The sequence below is a fragment of the Antennarius striatus genome, chromosome 15 (genome assembly GCF_040054535.1).
Source record: "Antennarius striatus isolate MH-2024 chromosome 15, ASM4005453v1, whole genome shotgun sequence".
NCBI lineage: Eukaryota > Metazoa > Chordata > Actinopteri > Lophiiformes > Antennariidae > Antennarius > Antennarius striatus.
Window position 1 is genome coordinate 4,035,589 of NC_090790.1, and position 25,370 is coordinate 4,060,958.

A 25,370-nucleotide genomic window follows, 5' to 3' on the forward strand; every position below is an offset into this window, starting at 1 on the left:
AGAGGTTCCACTTGCTCATATCCAAAATCCCTCCAGAGGGGTGTGTGTGTGTGTGTGTGTGTGTGTGTGTGTGTGTGTAAGTAATCGTTAATACCAGGACAATAGAAGTGTGCCTGCTCTAGTGTTATCGACTCCTGCTGCTTTTTTAACCACTTTTCACAGTGAAAAGAAGTAAAATAATGAATTAAATATAAGAATTAAACTTTTTTTTTCAAATTAAACTAAGAAGTCACAATAATTGTTTTATGTTACCTAAAGCAGTGATGTTTATCTGTGGATGAGGATTTACAGTTAATCTTTGTTTTTGTCCTTCAGGTTTGTTTAGATTAGACTTAATTTGTCGGACAGACATTAAACAGACAATATCTTACAACCTTTTCAAGAGGTTCTTGGAGATGAACAGGTCTGCTCAATTTACATGAGTCAGTTATGTACAATACAAGTTATTAAATATATCTGACAATTGTTGTCTACGTTTTGTAGAAGTCTTCAATAAGCTGGAACCGGTACTGGATTATGATGCTCTTGTGTGTTTGTGTCTTTTACCAGGCTGTCTGTCCAACCTTCCACCAAATGCCAAGAAGATCTCCAACTCATACGAAGAGCGCCGTAAACAGGCTACAGCCATCGTTCTTCTGGGGGTCATTGGGGCAGAATTTGGCGCTGAGATCGAACCTCCCAAAGGGTCGGGACGGGCTCGAGCTTGTGGCCAGGCGCCTGAAGGCTTTGGGCTGACAAGTGGAAGTTCATCCAACTATTCTCTGGCCAGACACACATGTAAGCACAGAAATAACACACTCATTACCGTTTGGATGTTCTGGATGTCCACTGCTGTACTTTGACCAGATGTGACTAGACCAGAGGTCAACTACTTGAAATCTGATAGATGAAAACGTATTTTCGAATTGGGGAACTCTTTTTCCTCCAGTTGGAGGATCAGATTAGCTCCCAAGTATCAAGAAGGTGAATGTTTTCACTGCGTTATTACTTTCTTTGTCCAGTTCATAAGCAGGAAGTCACACTGGATGACAACTATCTTAAACGTAATGTTCACAATTTAAAATCACAAAAGAGATCAGTGTTGTTCTGTTGTTGTCTTGTATAGGGTAAACAAACGATAAGTTGCTGAAATCATAGTTAAGGTTACCTCCGAAACTCAGCATGTAGTATTTTCATTCATTCTTTCTCTAGTTCTGCTTCCTTCACTTTTGCAGGTCATGTAATGACATAAGCTCTAAATGGCTGCAAAATGGCGTTACCTGTTGTGTGTGTTTTAAATTGCCGTCATTACTTTAAGTTATATCTACTCAACTAGTCAACAGATGTACACTCAAGACAAATACTGAAATCATCACTAAATCCTGTGTTCTCTTCACAAACTCCACTCAGAAATACTCAACTGATAAAGAATCAACTTCAGGGTTGGATTAGAGGTGAGCAGAGAGATGGCATTGATTTTCACCCACCAAGCTTGACACCTTAAGGAGCTTGATGCTGACTTTGGCAAACACACGTACACACACAGTCTGAGCCTAGTGTGCCACACAGCCTGCAGTGATGAACCGTGGTGGGCATCAAACCTGCGCTAAGAAGAGCCGCTCTTCCATCCTGCTGCTTCCGAGGTCTGATTGGCTGCCTCTGGGGGGGCGTCCACCTGAACACAGGGCCTGTGCTCTTACTGATAGGACGTGGTGCACGATGGTGCTTAGTTACACCTCAACCACAGTGGGGAACTCACCTGTGCATGCAAACCGACAAAAGCACACTTCAACTTGGAAAAGCTTGACATTCATGTCTTATGAAAACAACTCAAGGTTTATTTTATGTCGCTTACTTACCACCCTTTGCTGAACCCGCAGCCTGGGTGATTGGTGGATATTGTGATGAGGTGGGAGCTATTTTTTTCACCTAATTGAATAAACAATATTTAATCAGGTCTTAATGTCAGACAGATATACTCTGAACCTTTCTTGACTGGAAAGACTACCAGAGATGTGATGCTTGCCTTTGTTGTTTTCACTCTAAATTCAGCTCAAGGGTTGATGAGCACTGAATTATCATGGCCTATCGTTTGAAAAATACAGTTTCCCATTTGATAATGACAAAGACGTGACAGTTTTCTTGAAGTAAATCATGAACAGAATGAAACGTTCTGTTTACTCCCTCATTCAGACTGACCTCTGCCACGAGGCTGTTAAGTCACACTACTTCTGTTTTTGTGCCAGTCATAATTCTCATGGCCACTAGAGGTCCATGTCACTTAACATAGGTCATGATATTTGGACAAAAGACTGATACTATAGCCTTCATTAGAGGCCAGCCAAGACAAGGACCTGCTTCTTTACCTCACCCCACGTGGAGTCTCAACCAATGTTCCCTCTAATTTTTCATGTGTTTTGAGGGCACTGAGGACTACTGTGAGTAACATCAGATGTGGCCGCACATCAGTATCAAACTTCAAAACCTTGGATCATAGAATACATGGCTTATTAAAATAATCAAACTGCGGTAGCAATTTTCATTAGTTTACTTTTAATTTTAATATAAGTGATTTGGCCTACTTGAAATGAAAAAGACAAAAATCTTGTTCCTTATACGATGTGTAGTATGTTATATGTGAGGGTCTTGCTTTGGCCTCGGTGAGGTCCAGTTGTGCTCTGGCTTACGGTCCTATTTTGGACGAAATAATACATACTGCATACACCTTTCAGACATAACATTTTGTTCACATTAAAACGTTCACTTTTTGCACAATGACGTGTGTTGTTGCTTGTAATACAGTGTAAATGTCTGTAACTCTTTGTAAAATATCTAATTACTCCTTTTTTTATTAGCATTTCTATTACCCATAAATTATCTAGTAGTAACAGCTTTTAATGATTAATATCCATAAATAAAAAAATAGTCTTTATACATGTCATTAGAATATGCACAAATCTGACATAAATTTTACCTGATTGTTCACGTGGTTGTGGACTTTGTCCAGGTTAATGGCTTCGTCTACTCCTTGCTTTAAACTTTCTCAGAAAGAAAAAAAATCTCACTCAGTTTCAGAATCAAACAATAATAGCTGTCCACATTGTTCTTTTATTGCATATACTCAATCAGCCATTCCAACTTAAAGGAACTGCTTTTCTTTTTTACTTTGGCATGATGAATGGATGTGTCACCGATCGTTCATCGAGCTAACCTGCATGCCGCTTATAGCTGGGAGCAGATGCAGCATCATCAATGCTCTGATTGGCTGCGTAGTGCAAGTGAACCTATCGTATCATTGGCTGGACACTTGTCACTCACTGAGTTACAATGCAAAACGATGCAGAAAACAATCGTATTGGTCTAATTAATTAGCCAAGATTAGATCTAATATTAGATATTACTGTATTTAATACTGTGACACCCCCAGTGTCGTGTAATGTGGGCAAGGATGACAACCTCGGACATCTTTTGGCAAGCTTCATTTTGGCGTCCAGCCTTAACAATCAACAAACCAGAACCCCTCTCAACTTCCGCTCAGCACTCACTTTATAGACTAACACCTCCCACCCTCCCAAGTCTCACCAACTCATGCACAACTCACACACGCGCAGAACAACTCAGGGCAGCAACACATAACAGTAACCGCACACGGGATATCACAATACGCTTCTATCAAATTTTATTTTATAAGCAGCATGGAATTTCTTATGCGCCGAGACTGTGCGAGAGGTGCACAATTATGCAGGCGCACACCTTAGAGGGAACACTGGTCTCAACCTTTTAAGATGTGTTATTACTTAATAAAATTCTCAAGTTACAGATGACTGTAACAAGCTTAGGGACATTTTTGATGCTCTCTTCTTTGTTTGTTTCACATGTGTTATCCCAGTTTTATTCAGGCTTCTTCTGTTTTATCCTCGTCCTCATTTCCCTTTTTTTCCAGCTTTCATTTGGCCTGTTGTTTTACTCTGTCCTTCCACTCTCCATCTCCCCCTTCTCCTGTTATGAAATTGAAAGATGGATTGGTGTTGTTGGCATTTTGCTCTGTGTGTGATGAATGAGAGCTGTCCATGCAGAGAGAGGGAGGGTACAGTAGTCTATACAGGATAGTATAGATTGATGTTTTCATATGGTGAGGAAGGAAATGTAGGGAATAGGAGATGAGCATTCAGCTCAAGGATAGAGAAAGGAAGGAGGGAAAGACAGATGATATCAGATGGAAAGAAAGATTTGGTTGGACAAGATCAGAAAGACTAATTGTGCATCAGTGCACCATCTCTGGACAATGACAATAATGCTAACTGTAAATGTCAAAATACCTCAAGCCTCTTCTGAGGCCAACTCACTGTGAACAATGGCATTTTAAAACATTCATGAGAGCTGTTTGGAAAATCGAGTTTTGTTTTGTGTTAAATTGAATAGGCACACCCAAGTCATGGAAGCTACTAAGCTTCCAGCTGTAAAATGAAGGTAAACGCATTTTTTCATGGAACAAGATGAAGTTTGAAGATGACTTTCAATGATTGTCTGCTGCCTAGTTTTGTAAACATTCAAACCTCGTGAATCTTTTGCCGTTTCCACTTGGTTTTCATTCATTCATTTTCTAACCGCTTCATCCACTGTCGCGTGTCATAGTGAGCAGGAATCTATCCCAGCTGTGGCTCTGTGGTGCACTGGTGCCATGCACAGAATGTCCCCCACCTCCACTTGTTTTTTTGTTGTTTTAATGTGTTAAAAATCACAAAACGTTGACAATAGGTATATGTGTTTTAAAAAGTCAAATCTCCCAATCAATATAAAAAAAGTTTATGTCCTTGTGCTGACAATTCGGTACATCAGTCAATATAATTATAACATTACTGTACAATAATTCTAATAATATTACGCTCAGATTAACAATCAGTAACTTGAACTTGAGCACAAGCGTCTTTTTCGAAATTTATAATTTGTTAGTGAAGTGTGAATTTAAATGTTTGGTCATCTAATAAATTGGCCATTTGAAAATCTGCCCAGAATAAAACCAAGCAGACACGGGGGCTGCTTGTGGGGGTCATTGGCAAACTATAGCTAGTAGCAGTTCAATCACTGACATGCTATCTGGTCAGGGACCTGGTTGTGTCACACAGTTTAACAGTTAGCCAATCTTGCGTGTTTGCTGCCTTCAATTTAGCTGTGGATCGTTACATTACATACCATTCATGTATGCAGTTCTTGAAGACAAAATTCTTGTTTCCTAATGCTATTTTTGTATTAGTTTTTCACGATATATTCAAGAACCCCTTCACCATTTATTTCAAACTGGCTTTCATTGCTCCCCTTTTTTTAACATTTCCTTCTCTTTCCTCCATTTGGAGCCAGTCTCATCCAGCTCTTGTCTGCTAAACTAGTAACCGGCATTGATTTACTTTCACCTCAGTTTAAGCTCAAATGGAGGACGAGAGAGAAAAGGGTGCAGGGCAGATGGAGGGAAAAAAAAGTAGAAAGCCTGCCTGCAGTCCACTTGACATGGTAAACTTGAAACGTCACTAATTTGTCACTATTTCACACTCTGTGTTTCCCTCCTGACTACCTCCCACCTCCTCCAGCTCTAATCACCATCTCTGTGACATGTTTACTGCTCTAAGGAACAGCTCATTATGGGCAGCTGATGCTTTGTCAATAGCTCTTGGTTCATTTGGGTACTGGGCTGCCTTTAAACAAAGATGTCCACCATGAGAAATGGACCTTAGTCTTAACCTTTCTCCCTTCCTATCACCTTAGGTGGGACAGGCTGTGGATTTAAAATGTTATCAGCAATTTACAGCAATGATTGTTAATGTCCATGAAAATAAATATTGAAATAGTTATGTAGTGGTCACATTAACCCACTATCATGTTCGTTGGACACACACACACGCACGCACGCACGCACGCACGCACACACACACACGCACACACACACACACACACACACACACACACACACACACACACACACACACACACACACACCCCTGCCCACCCACAGTCACTGTCACTGCTCACATTGAATAAAGACTTTTAACCTCATGACCTCTAAGGTTTCTGTGTTCAGGGCATTCATCGGGTCACTCTCGCGAAAAACACGAGCATTCATTAAAAATGTTAGATTTCAATTCAAATGGTGACCTTTTGCTCCATTTTACCTGAGTCACACCCTCCCAAGTCCTCCCACACAGCCACCCACAAAGTTCCTTTGGACCTCATATGAAGCTGATTACTCATAAGGATTGTAAAGATGCCACTGGCTTTTTGCAAATCTTACACACATTTCATACAAGCATAGCTATTAGTATGATGGTAATTTTTTAATCATGCAAAAAAAAAGAATGGGAATGAATTTGTTTAAATTTTCCAAAATAGAAAGCTGATTCAATATTTTTTTAATGATTAAAATAAAACACACTTGATTCAGTTATAATTGTCCTACTGTGTGGCTAAATTTTGATACATGTGGTTCAAATTGACCTTTGATTGAGTTTGTGGTCTATCCACATCAACACAAGTGTTAGGGCATCCGTGTCCTTCCTCACATATTGTCTTGTTAGAAAAATAATCTTTTGCTTTTTTTTTTTGCAGACTATACACCTAGATTTAGGTGCACTTTAAAGCTAATCTAACAGTATTGCAAGCAAGAATTCATAAATGTAGGATTTTTTGTGGAACAAAAACAAGTATTGCTTATACTTCAAAAGTGCTCACCCTATTAGTATGCTTTCAGATATTATTACTGCAGTAGAAAGGGACAAATAAAAGGGACCAAAAACATTGCATGCTATTTTTTTTTGATCATAGTAATTATGACAAATGATCATTTTTTTCATAGTCAACCATCAAACTGGTGTACATTCTAAAAAGAACTGGGTGATAAAACCATAAAGGGATAGTATAATTGGGATTGTAATTGATTTTTATTGGTGCCTCAATGATTTGTAATAATCACAAAGTGGAGGTCAAAGTTCATCCAACCCTACATCAGAATTGATATTTATAGTCTGCTGTTTTATGTATATTGATGTATGTAATAAAAACATGATTGATTTTTTTCTGTTACTACGCTTTCTTCACATTCTGTTGATCACCAGTTGGGGTGAGAGTTCACTAACCTATTCCTGTTGTGTTCTCAGCAGACTAACAACACACACACTGCAGTTTTGACTCCTACAGACATACTGTAAAATAGCTGCTAACAACGTCAGCACATCTCTTACAGTCATGTCAGATCACCCAGGACATCGTAGCTCAATAATGCTAAGACAGTTTACTGTTACAATTTGTGACTTGAGGTATATGTTACAGTGTTTTTACTTAGTAATGCTAACACTGTTACCCTCCCGCTATATCCTTCATAGGACCACATACAGGCAGTGTATGTGTGTCTGTGTGTGGATATAAACCAATAAAGAAGAGGTTTTGCCATTTAAGGTGGGCTCATGATGAAATGCCAGCAGATCCAGATGATGAGATTAGCTGTGTGCCTGGAGACTGAACGACCTTTAGAGCCACCACAGCATCATAAATACTTAAAGCAAATGATCTGTTTTATATAATGTTTTTCATATTAGGACTGAGTAGCATTTCAATTACAATGAACTTTATTGATCTGTTAGTGAAATCAAACAATGGAAGAACCAAAACCCTTCTTGATGTTAATGCAGTAAAATACATTTTTTCAACAGTGACATAGATGACAGAGTCACAGCTTCATAGTCAATGTCTGATCAGATCAGTGCAAACCTCATTAATTTAAATAGATGAATACATTATCAGGTAAATTCTGATTACTGGATTATAAAAAGAGATTAAACAAACCTCACAGTAAGAGACTCATAAGGTTTCCCATCATTTTTGTCAAAATTTCTGAATGTTTACAAAGCTGTATATCAGACGTTTAACCTCTGTCCTGATTTTCCTCCCACTCCATCTTTTTGAAGCACTTGGCAACGAATCTACTAAAAGCTGTGGACCTCCGAATTCAGCGGTTTAGACAGAACACAACTGACAGAAACCTGTGTGTGTGTGTGTGTGTGTGTGTGTGTGTGTGTGTTGGGGGAGGGGGTTTGATTGAGGATGGGCATATTTTCTGAAGTCTAAATGGTCAGTCTGTCCCCACAGAGACTGGCTCAAATGTCAGGTCAGCTATGGAGTGACCTCTATCCCACTAGCTGTCTTTATCGTGTGTGTGTGTGTGTGTGTGTGTGTGTGTGTGTGTGTGTGTGTGTGTGTGTGTGTGTGTGTGTGTGTGTGTGTGTGGTTGCACTAACGTATAATAATTTTTACTAAAACATCATTTGAAACATTTGAATTCTTAAATTAAAGATTAAAGATTTAAATCACTTTATTAATCCCCTGTGGGGAAATTATCTTTACAATCACAGTACATGCATGTAATGTGTTAGTCAAAGCACACATGATGTTGTGTACAGGCCCCTGAAGCAAAACACACTGGGGGCCTGCAGGCATGCAATTAGTCCAAGCAGGACTGGGGAGGCAGAGTGACGGGTCGCAACTTCGGGGTGCACCCCAAATGAGCATCTTGCAGGGGAGGAAGGTGCTTTGCATTTTAAATACAGTGCGCAAGGGCGCACTGTATTTAAAATGTTTTTATGTTTATATCTTCACTGAAATGAAAGTGTTTGGAGGCAACTACTACAAAGCAAAATATGGAATTTTGAATGTGAACATCTAATTTTTCTTTGTTATGATATTCATTCCTGTATCAAAAGAAGTGAAGGAACATGTGAAGTGAGAGCTGAATAATCACATTAATGTACTGTAATGTTTGGTGTTGTTGAACTTCTTCATTTTAAGATTGTACTTATTATTAACTAGGACTGGTTCTTCTTGTATATCAGTTTTTAGGTGTTCCACTCCAAGAAGATCCTTGAGAGACTTGACTGACTGGTGACTGATTGAGAAAAGAAACAAAATAAGCACCCTTAACAGTTTATTAAATATAATGTTCAAGAAAAAGAACAAAAAACATACAAAATGTCATTCAGGCATGACACTTTTAAACCAATTATCGGTATAGTTATCGCTTACATACAGCTTTATTTAAAGTTTGAGATGTGCAGCTTTTTGTCTCATAGCCCCATCGACTCCTTTTTTTACACTGATTCTATGGTTTCTAACTATTTGTAGGTAAGGCACTAACCTTCCTGCTGCTGCAGCCTCCCAGCCCCAAGCTGCCTCCTCACAGCACCATCCGCCGCACTGCCATCGATTTGATTGGCCGGGGCTTCACCGTCTGGGAGCCCTACATGGACGTGTCGGCGGTTCTCATGGGACTTCTGGAGCTGTGCGCTGAGGCCGAGAAGCAGCTAGCCAAGTGAGTCGCCTACTGTGAACACAGGCCGATTTAAATTTGTCATTTTTGATAAATGGTTAATATGATCCATTTCATACCTGAAAGAGATCATTAAGATTATCTTGGTGCTTAAATTTAGGATGAAAATGAATGTAAATATTCATAAGAAAATAAGAATTTCGTCATCAAATGTCACTGAAACCAAAATCAGACCAACTCTAGATAGAATTTTAGAAAACGGCTTGACTTTTTGAGCATATGCATATTAGGCACGCTGATTGAAAAGAGCCTTCAGAGACTTCAGCTTTTTGCTTGCGCCTCTCAGTTCCATTTTTCTTCTAGTGTATTCCTTTCTTTAGCTGACCAGAGTTGCACAAGCTCCACTTCGAATATAATAACTTCAGATGACCCAAACAGCAGCCAAAGAGCGCTCTTTCACGCTCTCTCTGTCTCTCTGTCTCTCTGTCTCTCTGTCTCTCTGTCTCTCTGTCTCTCTGTCTCTCTGTCTCTCTGTCTCTCTGTCTCTCTGTCTCTCTGTCTCTCTGTCTCTCTGTCTCTCTGTCTCTCTGTCTCTCTCTCTCTCTCTCTCTCTCTCTCTCTCTCTCTCTCTGACATAGAACTGTAATACTGAGTTATGGAAGCAGGGTTCTAATGTAATTCCAGGGCATTATGATGATGCAACATTGTCTGTGTTGCTCTGACATGTTAGTCGCATGTCAGTACTCATGTGGATAAGGTTTTTTTCTGTCTCGCCAGTACTCTTACATAGCAGTACCCATCCAGACAACTACATACATCTTGTCACATGATTGGTTGGTCTTCAAAGGATTAAGTTTTGATTTTATTGTGCACTTCACATTCCCTCAGTTGAGATACACGTTTATATGCCTTTGGAGAATCCAGGGCGGAGTCAGTGGCCCCAATGGTTTCACCATGGTTGTAATCAAAGTTTACCAATAGCTTTGGGCAGTAGTTCGTAATCTCTGTGACTGTGCGCTTGTCACAGGAATTCTTTGTCCTCAAATTCTCGCATTAGAACGCTTTATTTTAGACTTAAAGGGTTTAAGTTCTCCCAAATTTCACACAAACTCAAATTAATGTAACAGAAATGCTACAACAGAAATGTTTCTTTTATTTTAATAATTTATTGTAAGGGGGTTTTAAGGCTTGGCTCTTTTGAAGTGTTTATTTAATCATGTGTCTTTCATCAGATGCTATGACTCCTAAAATAGTTTGACTGCAGCTTGAGATAGCACAGTCATTCATTGGTGACTGAGTTGGTGTTGGTTCGCTTCACCTCACTATCATTGCTGCCAGCAGTGAGCAGGTCAAACACAGTCAAAGCGGTGGTTGTCTTCAGGGTAGTGCAGAATTTGAGAAAAGGTCAGAGGTCATAAATACAAGGTTATTCAGCAGCATCTTCATATGTATGGTGCACAATCCTGCATGTGTGTGTGTGTGTGTGTGTGTGTGTGTGTGTGTGTGTGTGTGTGTGTGTGTGTGACATCTAACTGGCTGATGTGAGTTGATCCTATTAAGGCTGAAACCTGAGCTGGGTCAGTCTGGTCAAATGAGTATAGATATGTCTGCTGCCACTGGGTGTGTGTGCACAGATGAGAAAGAAAACATAATTCAATTACAACGGGAAGCATTATTAGTAGAGTAGAAAATGATGAAAAAAGAAAGGATTGTCTTATGGCTCAAGCTGGTTGTACATTGTTCACTTTGGTCCTATGAAATCAAATTACAGGACATATGTCAGTGTCAGCCTGTTTTCCAGCTTTGTCAGGCATTTTTAGTTGTGCAGTGTACAGCTAACCACTTCCACACCACCAGTGTGATCATACCTTGATAAACTGCCTCTGACTGAATGAAAAATAACTTCCAGAAGTTTAGACAATCTACTCCTCCTTAAAGCAGAGCTGTGAGGAGCTCCTCACAGCAGACTATTTTTCTCAGTGGTCAAAGTGTCAAAATCAACACACCCCACCCTACATGTTTTCCGAGGAAATACTCAATTTTTTCTTGTTTGTTTGTCTGAACGGTCATGTCTGCACAGGGGGTTGATCTCAGCCAGACATAAAACCAAGTCTGAAACTTTCAGGAGCTTTCAAATCTGTCCTTAGTTGTAAATAGTCACATGGGTCATCAGTGACTGATGGGCCTATTTTCACATAAATATTTTGAACCTTAGATCACAGAGGATTTCCTCATACAGAATGAGATGGAATAGAACATAATTCTGAAATCTAAGTCTACGCCCAGCTTAACATGTATCAACACTCTTATTTTGGATAGTGATCTGACTCCACTTAAAGTTTCTTCCTCAGTGAGGGAGTTTGCATAAGCAACAGCATAAGCACTGTTGCTTATGCTTGCTCTGGAGGGGTTCTACTAGGTTTCTTTCTCTGTTAAAGCGCTTTAAAATGTCTGCTGACGTGATGAAGCACTATACAAATAAAAGTTGATTGAACGATCTCAGACCATCTGCCTATTTAATACACTGTTTCTATTCCATTCTCAAGGATGAAAATCTGTGCTTCTAAATGCTAGAGCAGACAATAATTCCGCTGTTTGTACTGGGGAGCTTTATGTTTTTTGTAAACCTAGGTCGCAGGGACAATATTGCATCTTTTAAAACAAGGTGTATGAAAGCATTTACAGAGCTGTGAATATACAGTATTTGATAGATAGATAGATAGATAGATAGATAGATATACTTTATTTATCCCAAACTGGGAAATTTAGGAAAATTACCCCACATATACTATCAGACGCTCATGAAGACATGCTGAGAGAAAGTGGAAGTAAGACAAGCGCCTCTCTCACTACACCTGGCCCTGTACCTGACCTCTTTGCTCCTCACTTGCTGCTATCCTCCACCAGTTTGAACCTATAGCTCTCTCCTGACTCCTCAACATAGTTAAGCTACTGAGGCCTACAAGCTGTCCCTCTGACCCCATCTCTTCTTTTCTCTTGAAGGATGCTTTTTGTTTTATGGGTACAATAAATGCTGTTATAAACTCCATGCTTAGCTCATGGTGTGTTTCGTCTCTTCTTAAGCATGCAGTGGACAAACCTGTCTTTAAAAAAATCTTGATCCCCGTTAGACGAATATCTAAACGGCTATTCATATATTAGGTCTGAGAGGAAGTGGTTTGTAATGCAGCTGCAATCTGTCCTGCTAGAACATGGCATTTACGAAAAGCGCAGGTCTACTTTTAAACCACATCATAGCACCAAAACAACCTTGCTAAGAGTTTTTAACTAATTTTATCCGCGAACCCATGCAATGGCCTTTGACTCATGGATCCAGTTATGTAGAATATGTTGGAATCATGAGACCTTTCCAGGTCACCATGGGGAATATTCCTCAATACGCGTCCCTTACTACCAGGGTTCCCCGAGGGTCAATTTTGATCCTATTTTTATTTGTAATCTTTTTTCTGATATTAGGATAAATAATTTAGGAAATATATTTCCTTTCATTGCTTCATAGATGATGTATAAATCTATTTACCTTTGACTCCTATCAGTAAGGATTCCATTCAGCCACTGTTAAAACCCATCCATCCGTCCCACCCTCAACCGCTTATCAGGGGCCGGGTGCCAACAGTCTCAGGAGGGATGCCCATACTTCCCTCTCCCCAGACACCTCTTCCAGCTCCTCCGGGGGGATTCCGTGGCTTTCCCAGGCCTGTTGAGAGACATAGTCCCTCCAGCGTGTCCTAGGTTTTCCCCAAGGTCTCCCCCGGTAGGACATGCCCAGAAGACCTCCCCAGGGAGGCCGAAACACATGCCCGAGCCACCTCAGCTGGCTTCGCTCGAGGTGGAGGACCAACTGCTCTACTCCAAGCTCCTCCCTGGTGACTGAGTTTTTCACCCTATCTCTAAGGGTGTGCCCAGCCACTCTACAGAGGAAACTCATTTCAGCTGCTTGTATCGGGGATCTTATCCTTTCGGTCACGACCCAAAGCTCATGACTATAGGTGAGAGTAGGAACGTAAATTGATTGGTAAATCGAGATCTTCGTCTTGCGACTCAGCTCCTTCTTCACCACGACAGACCCCTACAGTGACCGCATCACTGCGAAAGCTGCACCGATCCATCTGTCAATCTCACTCTCCATCCTTCCCTCACTCTTGAACAAAACCCCAAGATATTTAAACTCCTCCACTTGGGGCAAAGACTCTCCACCGACCTGAAGAGGGCATACCACCCTTTTCCAGTCGAGAACCATGGCTTCAGATTTAGAGGTGCTGATCCTCATCCCACTCCTCCATGTCTTCCCCAAACTCCTCCCAGACCTGAGTTTTTGCTTCCGCGACTACTCGAGCTGCAGTACGCCTGACCTGCCTGCACATGCCAACTGCCTCCGGAGTCCCACAATTCATCAAGATTTGATAGGACTCCTTCTTCAGCTTAATGGCACCTCTTACTTCCATTGTCCACTACCGGGTTCGGGGGTTACTGCCACGACAGGCACCAGAGACCTTGCAACCTAAGCTCCGACCAGCCGCTTCGACAATGGAGGTGGAGAATATTGTCCACTCTGAATATGCCCAGCCTCCTGTGGGATCTGATAGAAGCTCTCCTGCAGGTGGGAGCTGAAGACCTCACTGAAAGAGGGTTCTACCAGACGTTCCCAACGGACTCTCAAAACTGTTTTGGGCCTGCCGAGTCTCTCCCGCCCACCTGCTCTCCCAGCGGATCCAGCTCACCACCAGGTAGCGATCGGTTGACAGCTCTACTACTCTCTTCACCAGAGTGTCCAACACACACGGTCGGAGGTTTGATGATACGACAATGAAGTGGATCATCCATCTCTGGCCTAGGTTGTGCTTGTGCCATGTGCACTTATGGACATCCCTGTGGTGAGAACAAGGTGTTTGTTATGGACAAACTGTGACTAGCACAAAAGTCCAATAACAAAACACCACTCGTATTCAGATCAGGGAGGCCGTTCATCCCAGTCACCCCTTTCCAGGTCTCACTGTCATTGCCCACATGAGCATTGAAGTCCCCAAGCAGAACAATGGAGTCCGCAGTTGGAGCACTATTCAGTACCCCTCCCAGTGACTCCAAGAAGGCCGGGTATTCCGCATTGCTGTTTGGCCCGTAGGCCGAAACAACAGTGAGACACCTGTCCCCAACCCGAAGGCATAGGGGCGCAACCCTCTCATTCATTGGGGTGAACTCCAACATATGACGGCTGAGTTGTTTTACTTGCCATAGTAGTTTTGTTACTGCTCTTAGTCTGGCCCATCACCCAGGACCTTTTTGCCAAGGGAAACCCTAGCAGGAGCATAAAGTCCCTGACAACGTAGCTCCTGGGATCGTTCTGGCACTCACATTCCCCAACCACAATAAGGTGGAAGCATTGCTAAAATGTCTGAAGAAAGTCAAATTTGGGATGGAGATAAAATACCTACGTTTATCCAATTTCAACACACATTTACATTCACATTCACTCAAACATGCACACATGCCACTTCATACTGTACAAAGAGAAGAAAAGTGTACTACACACACAGGATGTATTTCAATGCAGCTGAGAGTCTCTGTCCCTGAGACGCCCAACCAGTTGTCAATACACCTTACTGCACGTGTATGTGTGTCTGTGTCGGTGTATGAGTGTGTTACTCCCCTTTCAAAACACAGAGATTTGAAAAAAGCTCCTGGTGTTGAAGACTTTTTGATGCAGGTGGAAATAAAAAAAAGAAAATACACCATTACTAAGGTGTGCTTTTTTGTCTTCTATCTGCTACTCAGGGCCTTCAAGACACCAGCTCTTAAAGGGAAAACATGCTATTCAGACACACTGTGTATTCTTTCACAAGCAGGAAGCAGATTTATAGAACCCCATGAACACCATTCATATAAGAATACGGGGTGACATGTGGTCTTTTGCTACAGTGTGTTGAATTTGATTAGTTTATAATCATCACCTAAACACAAACAAAATCATTTAGCATGTCGAAGCACAGAACCAGGTCTGCATTCCTGCAGAACAATATAAATGTGTCTCAGCAGCCTAAAAATGTCTTGTTTTGATTTTCACTTTGCATAAAGAGGAATACAAAATTTATCACCACATTTAACATAATATATATGTAAAATTAAATATGCGAGATAATGTGATCAATTTTATGGATTTGAACAAATTTATTATCAAATTTTGATGTAAATGTGTATTTTGAGGTTTTTACAACAGAAAGCCAAACTGGTTGTTAATATTTTTAAATAGTGTCAAACTGCTAAAGAAAGCATCTGTAACTTTTAGCAACTTTATTTTGGCTCTCAGTCTATCAACAACATGGTCTCAGATGTCCTGACCTATCAGCATTTCCTCTCTGCTCTCACTCGATCAGACAAATGCTGGTAATCACCACCACAGGGATAAACGTGTCTTTTACTAAGGGTGCATGAAATAGAAAAAAGGAGAATTGTCACATACTGGGATAAATACATGGGTTTACATTATGATTTTTTCAGTGTGAAAGAGCTAAATCAATGTTTCAGGCATGTGTCTTTCTGTTGTTTGTCCACAAATGTACTTTTTAAAAAATACATTTTCCATCAGATGAGGATTTTAAGGTCACTGATTTTAACGTTGATCATCATCTCCATAACAGGTACTCTTGGTTCAGCAAAGGAGTGGAGGGGATGTGTCTTAGGTGTGGATGGCGTTTGATTTTAGATAGCATGCATGAATGAATGGTAGTTTGTAGCAAACAAATCAATACAGGTTAATCAGCTGATATTGACCCCACACCTCTGCGACACTGTTGGAACTTAACAACCTTTGACTTCATTAAAGACTGAACACGTGTTCAACTGATCAACCACAGCTAAGAAATAAAAAAGATCAATATGTAACAGAACACCTGACTTAAAGCAATAAAATGCTGGATATGGCATTTATCAAACCAACCATAAAAAATCCATGTGTGGGTCATTCAAAATTTTTGATCCATCATTTATCCTCAAAGTCACTAATACCAGTTGAGAATGTTGTGATAGGGGCTGGTCAGCCATTGGCCAGTAACGGATCAAAAAACAAAGAAACAGTCAACTGCAAAGGAGTTAGTCGGCTCTCTTCATCAGGTTTACACGTGTTTACATAAAACATGTACATGCTATGTCCACCCATGCACATTCTGTCATATACATACAGTCTTGATTTCTTGCACCAGTGACTGTCATCAAAGGACGGAGGTTATTCACCCCTACCTCGCACACAAAAATCAATACCTCCAATCCTCACAGTGTGTGACTGTTACTATCTGTGTTTGTGACTGAGTATTGACTGGATAATGTCAGCGTGATACTGGCTGTGATTGCAGTCATGTTGTCAAGTTCACACACAGCGAACCATGTGTTTGAGTTTTTTGTCAGCTCCACATACCGTAAAGTTGATCGGAATAATTAACTTCTTTTTATTCACTGTGATACAGTTTAAGGTTTACAAAGTATTTTCTATTTTTATCTTTTTGTTGTGTATTGATCACAGGACAGCAAAGCAAAAATGAGCTACATCTGGCTATAATTGGTTTACTTATAATTATAATCCCCAGCTATATGTTTGAATAAGCTCACTGAAAAGTCTCACGCTGACACACGCCCAACCAATCACAGTGCCCAACCAATCACGGTGCCCAACCAATCACGGTGCCCAACCAATCACGGTGCCCAACCAATCACGCCGCATCTACCGGAAGGAATCACGTGAACAATATGGCATAAGGCATCGGGCAGCAAGGCTTTTTGTTGCGGTGACGCCTTTCGTCCACCCAACAGCGCAGATATTGGGTACTAAAACACTGGCCAAAGTGAAGTTTTTTGAAAACGCCGGGTATGCGTTGACATGTTGATGCTGTAACCGAAACTTTTTCTATCCGGGGGGGCGTCTCTCTGTGACAAAAACTGCTGTGACGTTAGTGTGTGTGACCCGTGTCTACATGTACACACAGAATGGACAGTTAAAATTGGCTATTTTCTGACATATAACAGCTCCACGTCAAAGACGCGTTGATAAACATGCTGACAGTTGGATATTTGTTAGTCTGTTTCTTTCTTTATGAGTCATAAAGTTTATTTATTTTATTCATTCATTCATGTTCCTCGCCATATTCTGGGTCAGACCAGGATGCGCTGCCTGCTGGTGGAAGAACTCTGTGATGATTTGGGATGAAATGCTTCAATGCCTCATGGGGCTTCATCTGACCATCATTAACTATACATGGGCATCCCAGTTAACATAATTTTAGAGTGTCATAAATGTTCCAACAATTTTCATGGTTTTGAGCAGAAAGTCCAAACAGCAGGAACAACACATGAAACAGAAACTAATTCTGAGTGAAACTAGCTGGCTAGCGTGAATGGGACAATCGATGTAGTATCCAAAATCCTCCTTGGGCATCTGAGGAAAACACTCTTTAGGTTACTACATACAGTTGTGTTCATGTAGTCCGCTAACAGAACTATCACTTCTTTAAAATTTCTTTTCCACTTGCTCTTTTGACAGGTGCTTTTCCTTTAACGTTAGCTCCTTTCCCAATCTCACGATTAGTTAGCTTTCTTTCTCCAGTTAGCCTGCTCACATTCATCTACGGCTTCACAATGCCCACCCAGCGCAATCCATGATTTGCCAACACAATTTACCAACACAAAGTCGTTACTACGTTGGGTGCGCTTGATTTATAATACCAATACATTTGTTTTCACATGTTTGGTATGAAGTCCGATATTATTCTTTTATCGTGGAATTTCCATGGGTACCCGCTAGTTGTAATATAATTATAAATAATTACGCTCAGTATATACATATTTTTCTTCTTTTCCTTTCGGCTTTCCCTTCAGGGGTCGCCACAGCAAATCAGTTGCCTCCATCTAACTCTGTCTTCTGCATCCTCTTCTCTAACACCAACTACATTCATGTTCTCTTTCACTACATCCATAAACCTCCTCTTTGTTCTTCCTCTAGGCCTCCTGCCTGGCAGTTCAAAACTCAGCATCCTTCTACCAATATATTCACTATCTCTCCTCTGGACATGTCCAAACCATCTCAGTCTGGCCTCTCTGACTTTATATCCAAAACCTGAAAAGCTGCTGAATGATCACATATTATTTCAGTCTTTTGCACATGTATGTCAGTGACCCTTTAATTGAAGTAAAAGATTAGTCAATTCTTCATTGATGCATTCTACATTCTTCTTTGTTGGGAGCTTTGGAGGGAAGATGTCGTAGCCCAACTGAGCTTTTGGTGTTTGTCCCTAAAGACTTCTCTCTCTCTCTCTCTCTCTCTCTCTCTCTCTCTCTCTCTCTCTCTCTCTCTCTCTCTCTCTCTCTCTCATACACACATTTGTACGCACGCACGCACGCACGCACACACACACACACACACACACACACACACACACCCACCGTTTCTAAGAGTGTCTTTTTTTTTATCACCTGATTAATTGACTTTCAGATTTTTCCAATCCTGAATTATCATTACTCCATTGGCTTTTAAAGTTCCGGTAGCAGTCGACCTCTAACAGTAATAATAATCCAGATTATTTCATTACATGTTCTAAATGTTGGTTATTAACCTCAGTGCTTGTGAGTACAATTAGCTCTTTGCACTTGTACCACCTTATATCAGCATGATGACTGTTTCCAATTACAGCGACCCCTCCAAATGAAATTAAACATTTCAGTATTGCTGATATATTGCCAATATATTACCAGCATTAATTACAGGTTCTGTAGCTGTGATCAGTAATCAGAGATGAATCGTTCAGCGCAGCCATCCGTCCACCCATCGCTCCCTCCTTGTGTCCCTATTCCTCTGTCTCTCCCTTAGAGTCATTTCTTAACAAGGTAACCCCCCTCTCCACATCCACCCACCTACACACACACACACACACACACACACCCCTCACTCACACACACTGGGGTGTGTTGCCAGCTGTTAGGGTGTGTGTGTGTCTAATTCCTGTTGCATTGTGGGAGTCCATTATGCCATCGTCTGGTGAATGGCTCCCATTGACTCGGCCTTGACATTATAAGCTGCCCACTAATCTCTTCACTCCATATATTAGTAAGGCTCGATTTCTGCCATTTTCCTCTGTTTTATTACGTTTTCCTCCTCTCTCCATTAAATTGTCAATCCAAATGCCTCCCTCCCTCTGGATCATTACAAAAAATAATAATCTAAAGAATTATTGCTCAATTTACCTTCTTCCTCTGCGCCCTAGAGCTCAGTTGTTGTCCAACATTTATCAAAACATATCAATAAGCTGTAATGATAACAAGTTTCTTCATTACTATTAAAACACGCTGTAGTTTATATTCATTCTATCCTACAAACACCATTTTACTGCCCCAAATTGTAATTGAAGCGTCAAATGTGGATTAATCCACGACTCAAAATATCACAAATGTTTTAATGAGCAGTAGCACATCACTTCACTTGGGTTTTAGTAATTAAATTGGACTGACTTCATTTAATCCTCAGACCTCACAAATTCTTTGTTCGAAAACAATGTTCCAGGTATAGACTTTCAATCTGTCCAACGGCAGCCAATCAGGTTTCAGGAGAAGGATTGAAACGTACCTATATCTGCAGGGCTCGAAATTGAGACCATTTTGGTAGCATATGCGCACAAATTTTTATCAATGCGACTATTGAATATATTTGGGAGCACCGGTCCCCTTTTTTTGTGAAACCGCGCTCCTGCGGTCCTGCCAGGAAACAATGAGAGCGCAGCTGCGGCTGCTCTCCTGGGCGAGGGAGAGAGGCACGCGGAACGGAGATGGACGGAGCGGTCTCTATCGCTCCGTCACTGCCTTGCTTTTGGGTAGGTGCTTCTAAAGTCTTTACTGGTGCTACCAACTTCTAAATTTGGGAGCACCAGTGCTACCAAGAAAGAAAGTTAATTTCGAGCCCTGAGCTGACAAGCAGACAGACCAAACATGGTTCTGAACAATTATGTTCTCAAGTAGATAGATATTGATAGATAGATCCATCCATACATCCATCCATACATACATACATCCATACATCCATACGTACATACATACAAAATACATAAATACTATATAAATAAATACTGGATAAATACCAGGAGGAAAAGGTAGTTCTTTTATGTGCTTTGGTAAAGTGCTCCTAGTTTGCTTGAGTTTTCTGTAGAAAGATATTAAACCGACTCTGTTGGTTTGTCCTTTTTCAACAGTGTCCACTACTCTGGGAGGACATTGTATAAAATTTTCAAATAAGGTATATGTTGTAAGTTTGTGGAGGATATGTTATCTTGGGGTTACTCTGCTTTGGCTTGGATCTGTAATTATTTATGGGACTTAAATCAACGTTCAAACTCTCTCGCTTTCTTTCTCCACAGTATTACCATGGGGCTACCGCTCAATCCGCCAGCAGATTCTGCTCGCTCCGCCCGCCATGCCCTGTCTCTGATTGCTACAGCCCGCCCACCAGCCTTCATCACCACCATCGCAAGAGAGGTGAAACTAAACTGCTCGAAACGTCTTCATCCACGCCCAAACACCAGCTTCGTCTTCTGACTCATTTGCATATTAATCAAATGTGATTTAATGTTGAATTGGATTGAGTTCCAAATGGGATCTCTATTAATTCAATAGAGATCTTCATGCTCTAGTCTTAATGGACAGACTTGTGTCTTTTGACTTAATTCTGATTCTCAGTAATCCAGATTATTATATAATCTCTGTGTTGAATAAAGTCGACTGCCATCCAAAAGACTTCTTCAGATCAAAGATCTGACTACGATAAATAGGGAAATCACATTGCTTGGAAAAACTGCACATGGAATGACAATCTGTCAGATAATCTTTTTAGGGATACAAAATTCCAAAGCAGTCATATGTACATGGAATTGTTTAAGACCTTGGAGGGAAAATAATTTTTTAGAAAACCATTTTGATATTTTTCTTCATAAAGTATGAAGAAAAAAAACATTATCAGTGGTAAACATGCTATTTTGATAGAAATACTAACTAAAATACTACTAAAATTAAGCTTTTATGTACACCCTCTGACTTCACACACATCAAAGTCATGTTTGCATCAGACAATCTTCCTTCAGCCATAACAAGGTTATATTTTTCTTTGGCAGGTTCATCGGTACAATGCAGCTCAAGCAAACTCACAGTCGCAGCAGAACGTTCACACCACCACTCTGGCCAGAGCAAAAACTGAGATATTGCGAGTAATTGACATTCTGATAGAGAAGATGCCAGGAGACGTTGTGGATCTGCTGGTTGAGGTGAGTAATATTAGTAACTCTGGATATCAGTGACTGATCCACGGCCATATTTGACTCTAGAGAGTCAAAATTTCTTTCCATAGATAGAGGAAAACTAATCACTAAAAATATCTACCATGTGGCCATGGCTTACTACTTTTCCTGCTCTCTCTCCTCATCTCCCTCCCCCACATTTTGTCTCCTTCCTTATCGACCTCATCTTCAGGTGATGGACATCATCATGTACTGTATTGAGGGTTCTCTGGTGAAAAAGAAAGGACTGCAGGAGTGTTTCCCCGCTATTTGCAAGTACGTTTTTATTGATCGGTTCAAACGATAACACCAGAGTTTTGTGTGTCCGTACACTGGGCTCGTCACTAACTGGACTTGTTGTGAATGCTGGAATGGTTTTGACATCATAATTCTGATGTCAGAACGTGTGTTTCACCCTCCAGTAAACAGTTTGATTGGTGGCCTGGTGGCCTTATCTTCTTGGATTGTTTACAAATATTCATATTTGTGTATTTGAAATGCATTCATAAGATTTGCTACCAAGCATTTTCTGTGTGAAGCGTCTTTACCTTTGAAAGATCAGGGCTTTGCTTTATCTCAATGCAGTCGTATTTCTGTTCTACTTCTACTGACATACAGTTGCCCACCTGTTTCTAGCATTCTACTTTGAAATTTTGTGCGAACACATCATAGCACTTAATGTTTAAATTGTATCTGGAAATCATTACTTCTTTGCTCGAATGCTACGTTGAATGTCACAGTGTTATTGTGTGTTTGTTGTCTACTTGTTCAGGTTCTACATGGTTGGTTACTGTGACCGTAGTCACCGTATTGCTGTTGGAGCTCGCCAGGGTTCAGTGGCTCTCTACGACGTTCGTACTGGAAAATGTCAGGTACCGTGGGAACAATATTCATTTCAGTGGATCTGTTGTTTGATCGCAGCGGCAGGGGAATGCCCAAGAAATGATCGATCTGTGACTGACACCAGAGTCACTCTTTCACCTCAATCTATCCATCCATCAATCTATCCATCCATCCATCCATCCATCCATCCATCCATCCATCCATCCATCCATCCATCCATCCATCCATACATACATACATACATACATACATACATACATACATACATACATACATACATACATACATACACACACCCACCCACCCACCCATCCTTCTCCCATTCACTCAATCCATGCCGCATTTATCTCCAACCACTGACTTGTTAATCTTCGTTATTTCATCCATGTATCTCCATTGTTCTGTTCATGATTCATTCATCTTTATGCATTTCCTTGTCCATCCATGAAGATGACACGTTGCCTATACTGACAGTGAAGAATAAGAAGGTGAGCTAGAGTAGTAGAAGTAAAGAGCGTTAAAAAAGAATAAGACAGGGAAGTGGGAGAGGGGTTTGTTAACCCCATCAGTTCTTTAGTTTGATTAATGATGAAGTAGTTACTCTGTTAAAAACATTTTTGCCTTTCATCATGCTTTATGTTTGATTGTGCATGAGACTGGTAAATGTGTGTATTTGTGTGTTGCTTGCCTGTGTGTATTTCTGTGTTGGTAATTTGCAGCTTATTGATTTGCAGTAACCTGAGCAGTCTAGTCGGGTGGAGGGGGTCATTTATATCTGATAACAGCACTGGCCCCTGTTCACCCGACATTCATTTTGATTGTGTGTCTGTGTGTTTAGGTGTTAATGTTTCTGTGTACATGTACACTTTTGCCTTTGTGCGTTATGTGTTGTAATTAACATGTAATAGATGAGAATGGTGTGCGGCGCGAGTGCGTGTGTATGTGTGTGCATGTGTGTCTTCAAATGTTAGCTAATACTCACTATTGATTGCGGCATTTATTGGCTCCTACTTCAGTCAGTCAGTCATCTTCAGATTACCACCGCTGTATCTGCCGCAGCGGGTGACGGGGAGCCTATCTTGGCGGCATAGGGCGTGAGGCGGGGGACACTCCGGGCACGATGCCAGTGCACCGCGGAGCCACATACAAAGACATACAACCATGCACACACACACTCATTCCCACGGGCAATTTGGAATGGCCAATCAACCTGAAGAACATGCTTTTGGAGGTTGGAGGAAGCCGGAGAACCCGGAGAGAACCCACGCAGACACAGGGAGAGCATGCGAACTCCGCACAGAACGGGATTCGAACCCGGGTCCGGGCTCCTACTTCATTTTTGCAAGTAATTTCATTTTGATGGAAAAGAAAATACGTTGTAAGAAGATCCCCACCTATGTACAGTGCGCATTCTCGCATCAACGATTGCAACTTCACCACGTCGCGGATTTGTTAGTAGGCAGTCATGCAATACCGTACGCACGTTTTGTTGGCTGACGAAATCCGGAAGTGCACTCTGTCTGTCAGTCTCGGACTTCTGTGAGACATAAAAGTGCTTTAAACAGTCTATCAGAGTGTGGAAAAAGGTAATACATATAGAACGTGGTTTAATATCAGTATGGGGAGGGTTAATAAACGTGTAATTTACCGTAAATAATAAAATAAACAGATTGTGATCTCAATCGTGGATTCCTCAATCGCGTGTGGTTCCTGGAACGCATTGACCGCAAAGAACGAGGGCGCACTGTATTTGAATAAGCTCACTTCAAAACCTCATGCTGTCACGCTTCCGGCATCCACCCGGAAGTTCGGGCCACTTTGCCGAGTTAGCTACGGTCTTCACATTTGTCCATGTCTCTCACTTACGGAGCTGTTTTGGCTTCATCAAACACAGCGGTTTATATTCCTTGATTGTGACGGACCTCATGTTGTCGTGTGGGGAAACCCGATGCTTTATTCACCAGGACCGAACTCACGAAGCTGGCGTCTACCTGAATGGCCAGACCCTAACACCGAAGCGGCCTTTGTCTTCGCATCTGTCCATCCCACACACGGAGCCGTTACGGCTTCATCAGACACAGCGATTTGTTTTCTTGTGACAGTGAAGACAAAAAACAAAACAAACGAAATCTGATATTATTGTTTTACCGTGGAATCTCCATGGGTTCCCGCCAGTTTTACATATAATAAAATTGTGCCATACCGTAGGGATGAAATATCTTTACAGAATTTAAAATGAATTTTATACAGTCCCACCATAATTACCAGCACCGAACCCCAGTCCAATACAGTGGAAGATGCTTTCAGTCTTGAGTTGATTGACACACTCGGTGACTGTGTCATCACTGTCAGGCTGTCAGTGAGTGTCAGTCGTACATCTTGAATCAGAATTGGACCCTGTTGGTGAGAGGAGCCACTGTGATGGTTGTTCACCTAGGAAAAGGTCAGCTGATGACACGAGAGACCGAAGAGAGGGAAACATCGTTTGTATGTCTTTGGTGCTCGGTCGTCTGGTTACCCATCTGATCGACCTACAGACGATTGCTACCTGCTGGCATGGAGAATTATTTCCTCTCATCAAGCTGCTGTGCACAATAGCCAGCAGCTATACTCTCAGTGAAGTGTTCATCCACACTGAGTCTTCGAGTTGACTGCGGCTCTATTAGTGCATTATAAGTGCAGTTTTGGTTATCTCCTGAACTTGATCGCCTTTAATATACCAGAGCAGTATGAAATGTAGCAGGGAGAAATGTATGTAATATATGTTTTATAATCTTGTTTTTTTTTTCTTTTTTTTTTACTGATTTAGGTAAATACTTTCAGGTTTAGGTAGAAATGTTGTCAAAAATATGAGGTGACAGAATAAGAGAAGAAAAGAAGGAAGAGGGCAGACGTGTGTGGGTACGCACCCACACACGTCT

General features: G+C 41.1%; 1 protein-coding gene across 3 annotated transcripts in view; it reads left to right on the top strand.

The window, feature by feature from the left end:
• The window catches only part of LOC137608280 (WD repeat-containing protein 7), a 107,019-nt gene that overhangs the window by 63,038 nt on the left and 18,611 nt on the right, over nt 1-25,370 (top strand). For all 3 annotated transcript variants that reach the window (XM_068334535.1, XM_068334537.1, XM_068334536.1), the window contains 6 exons: nt 550-777; nt 9,142-9,328; nt 20,695-20,812; nt 21,445-21,594; nt 21,800-21,882; nt 22,379-22,478. In XM_068334535.1, coding sequence (XP_068190636.1) covers nt 550-777; nt 9,142-9,328; nt 20,695-20,812; nt 21,445-21,594; nt 21,800-21,882; nt 22,379-22,478 — 866 coding nt within the window. The remainder of the gene's footprint in view (nt 1-549; nt 778-9,141; nt 9,329-20,694; nt 20,813-21,444; nt 21,595-21,799; nt 21,883-22,378; nt 22,479-25,370) is intronic.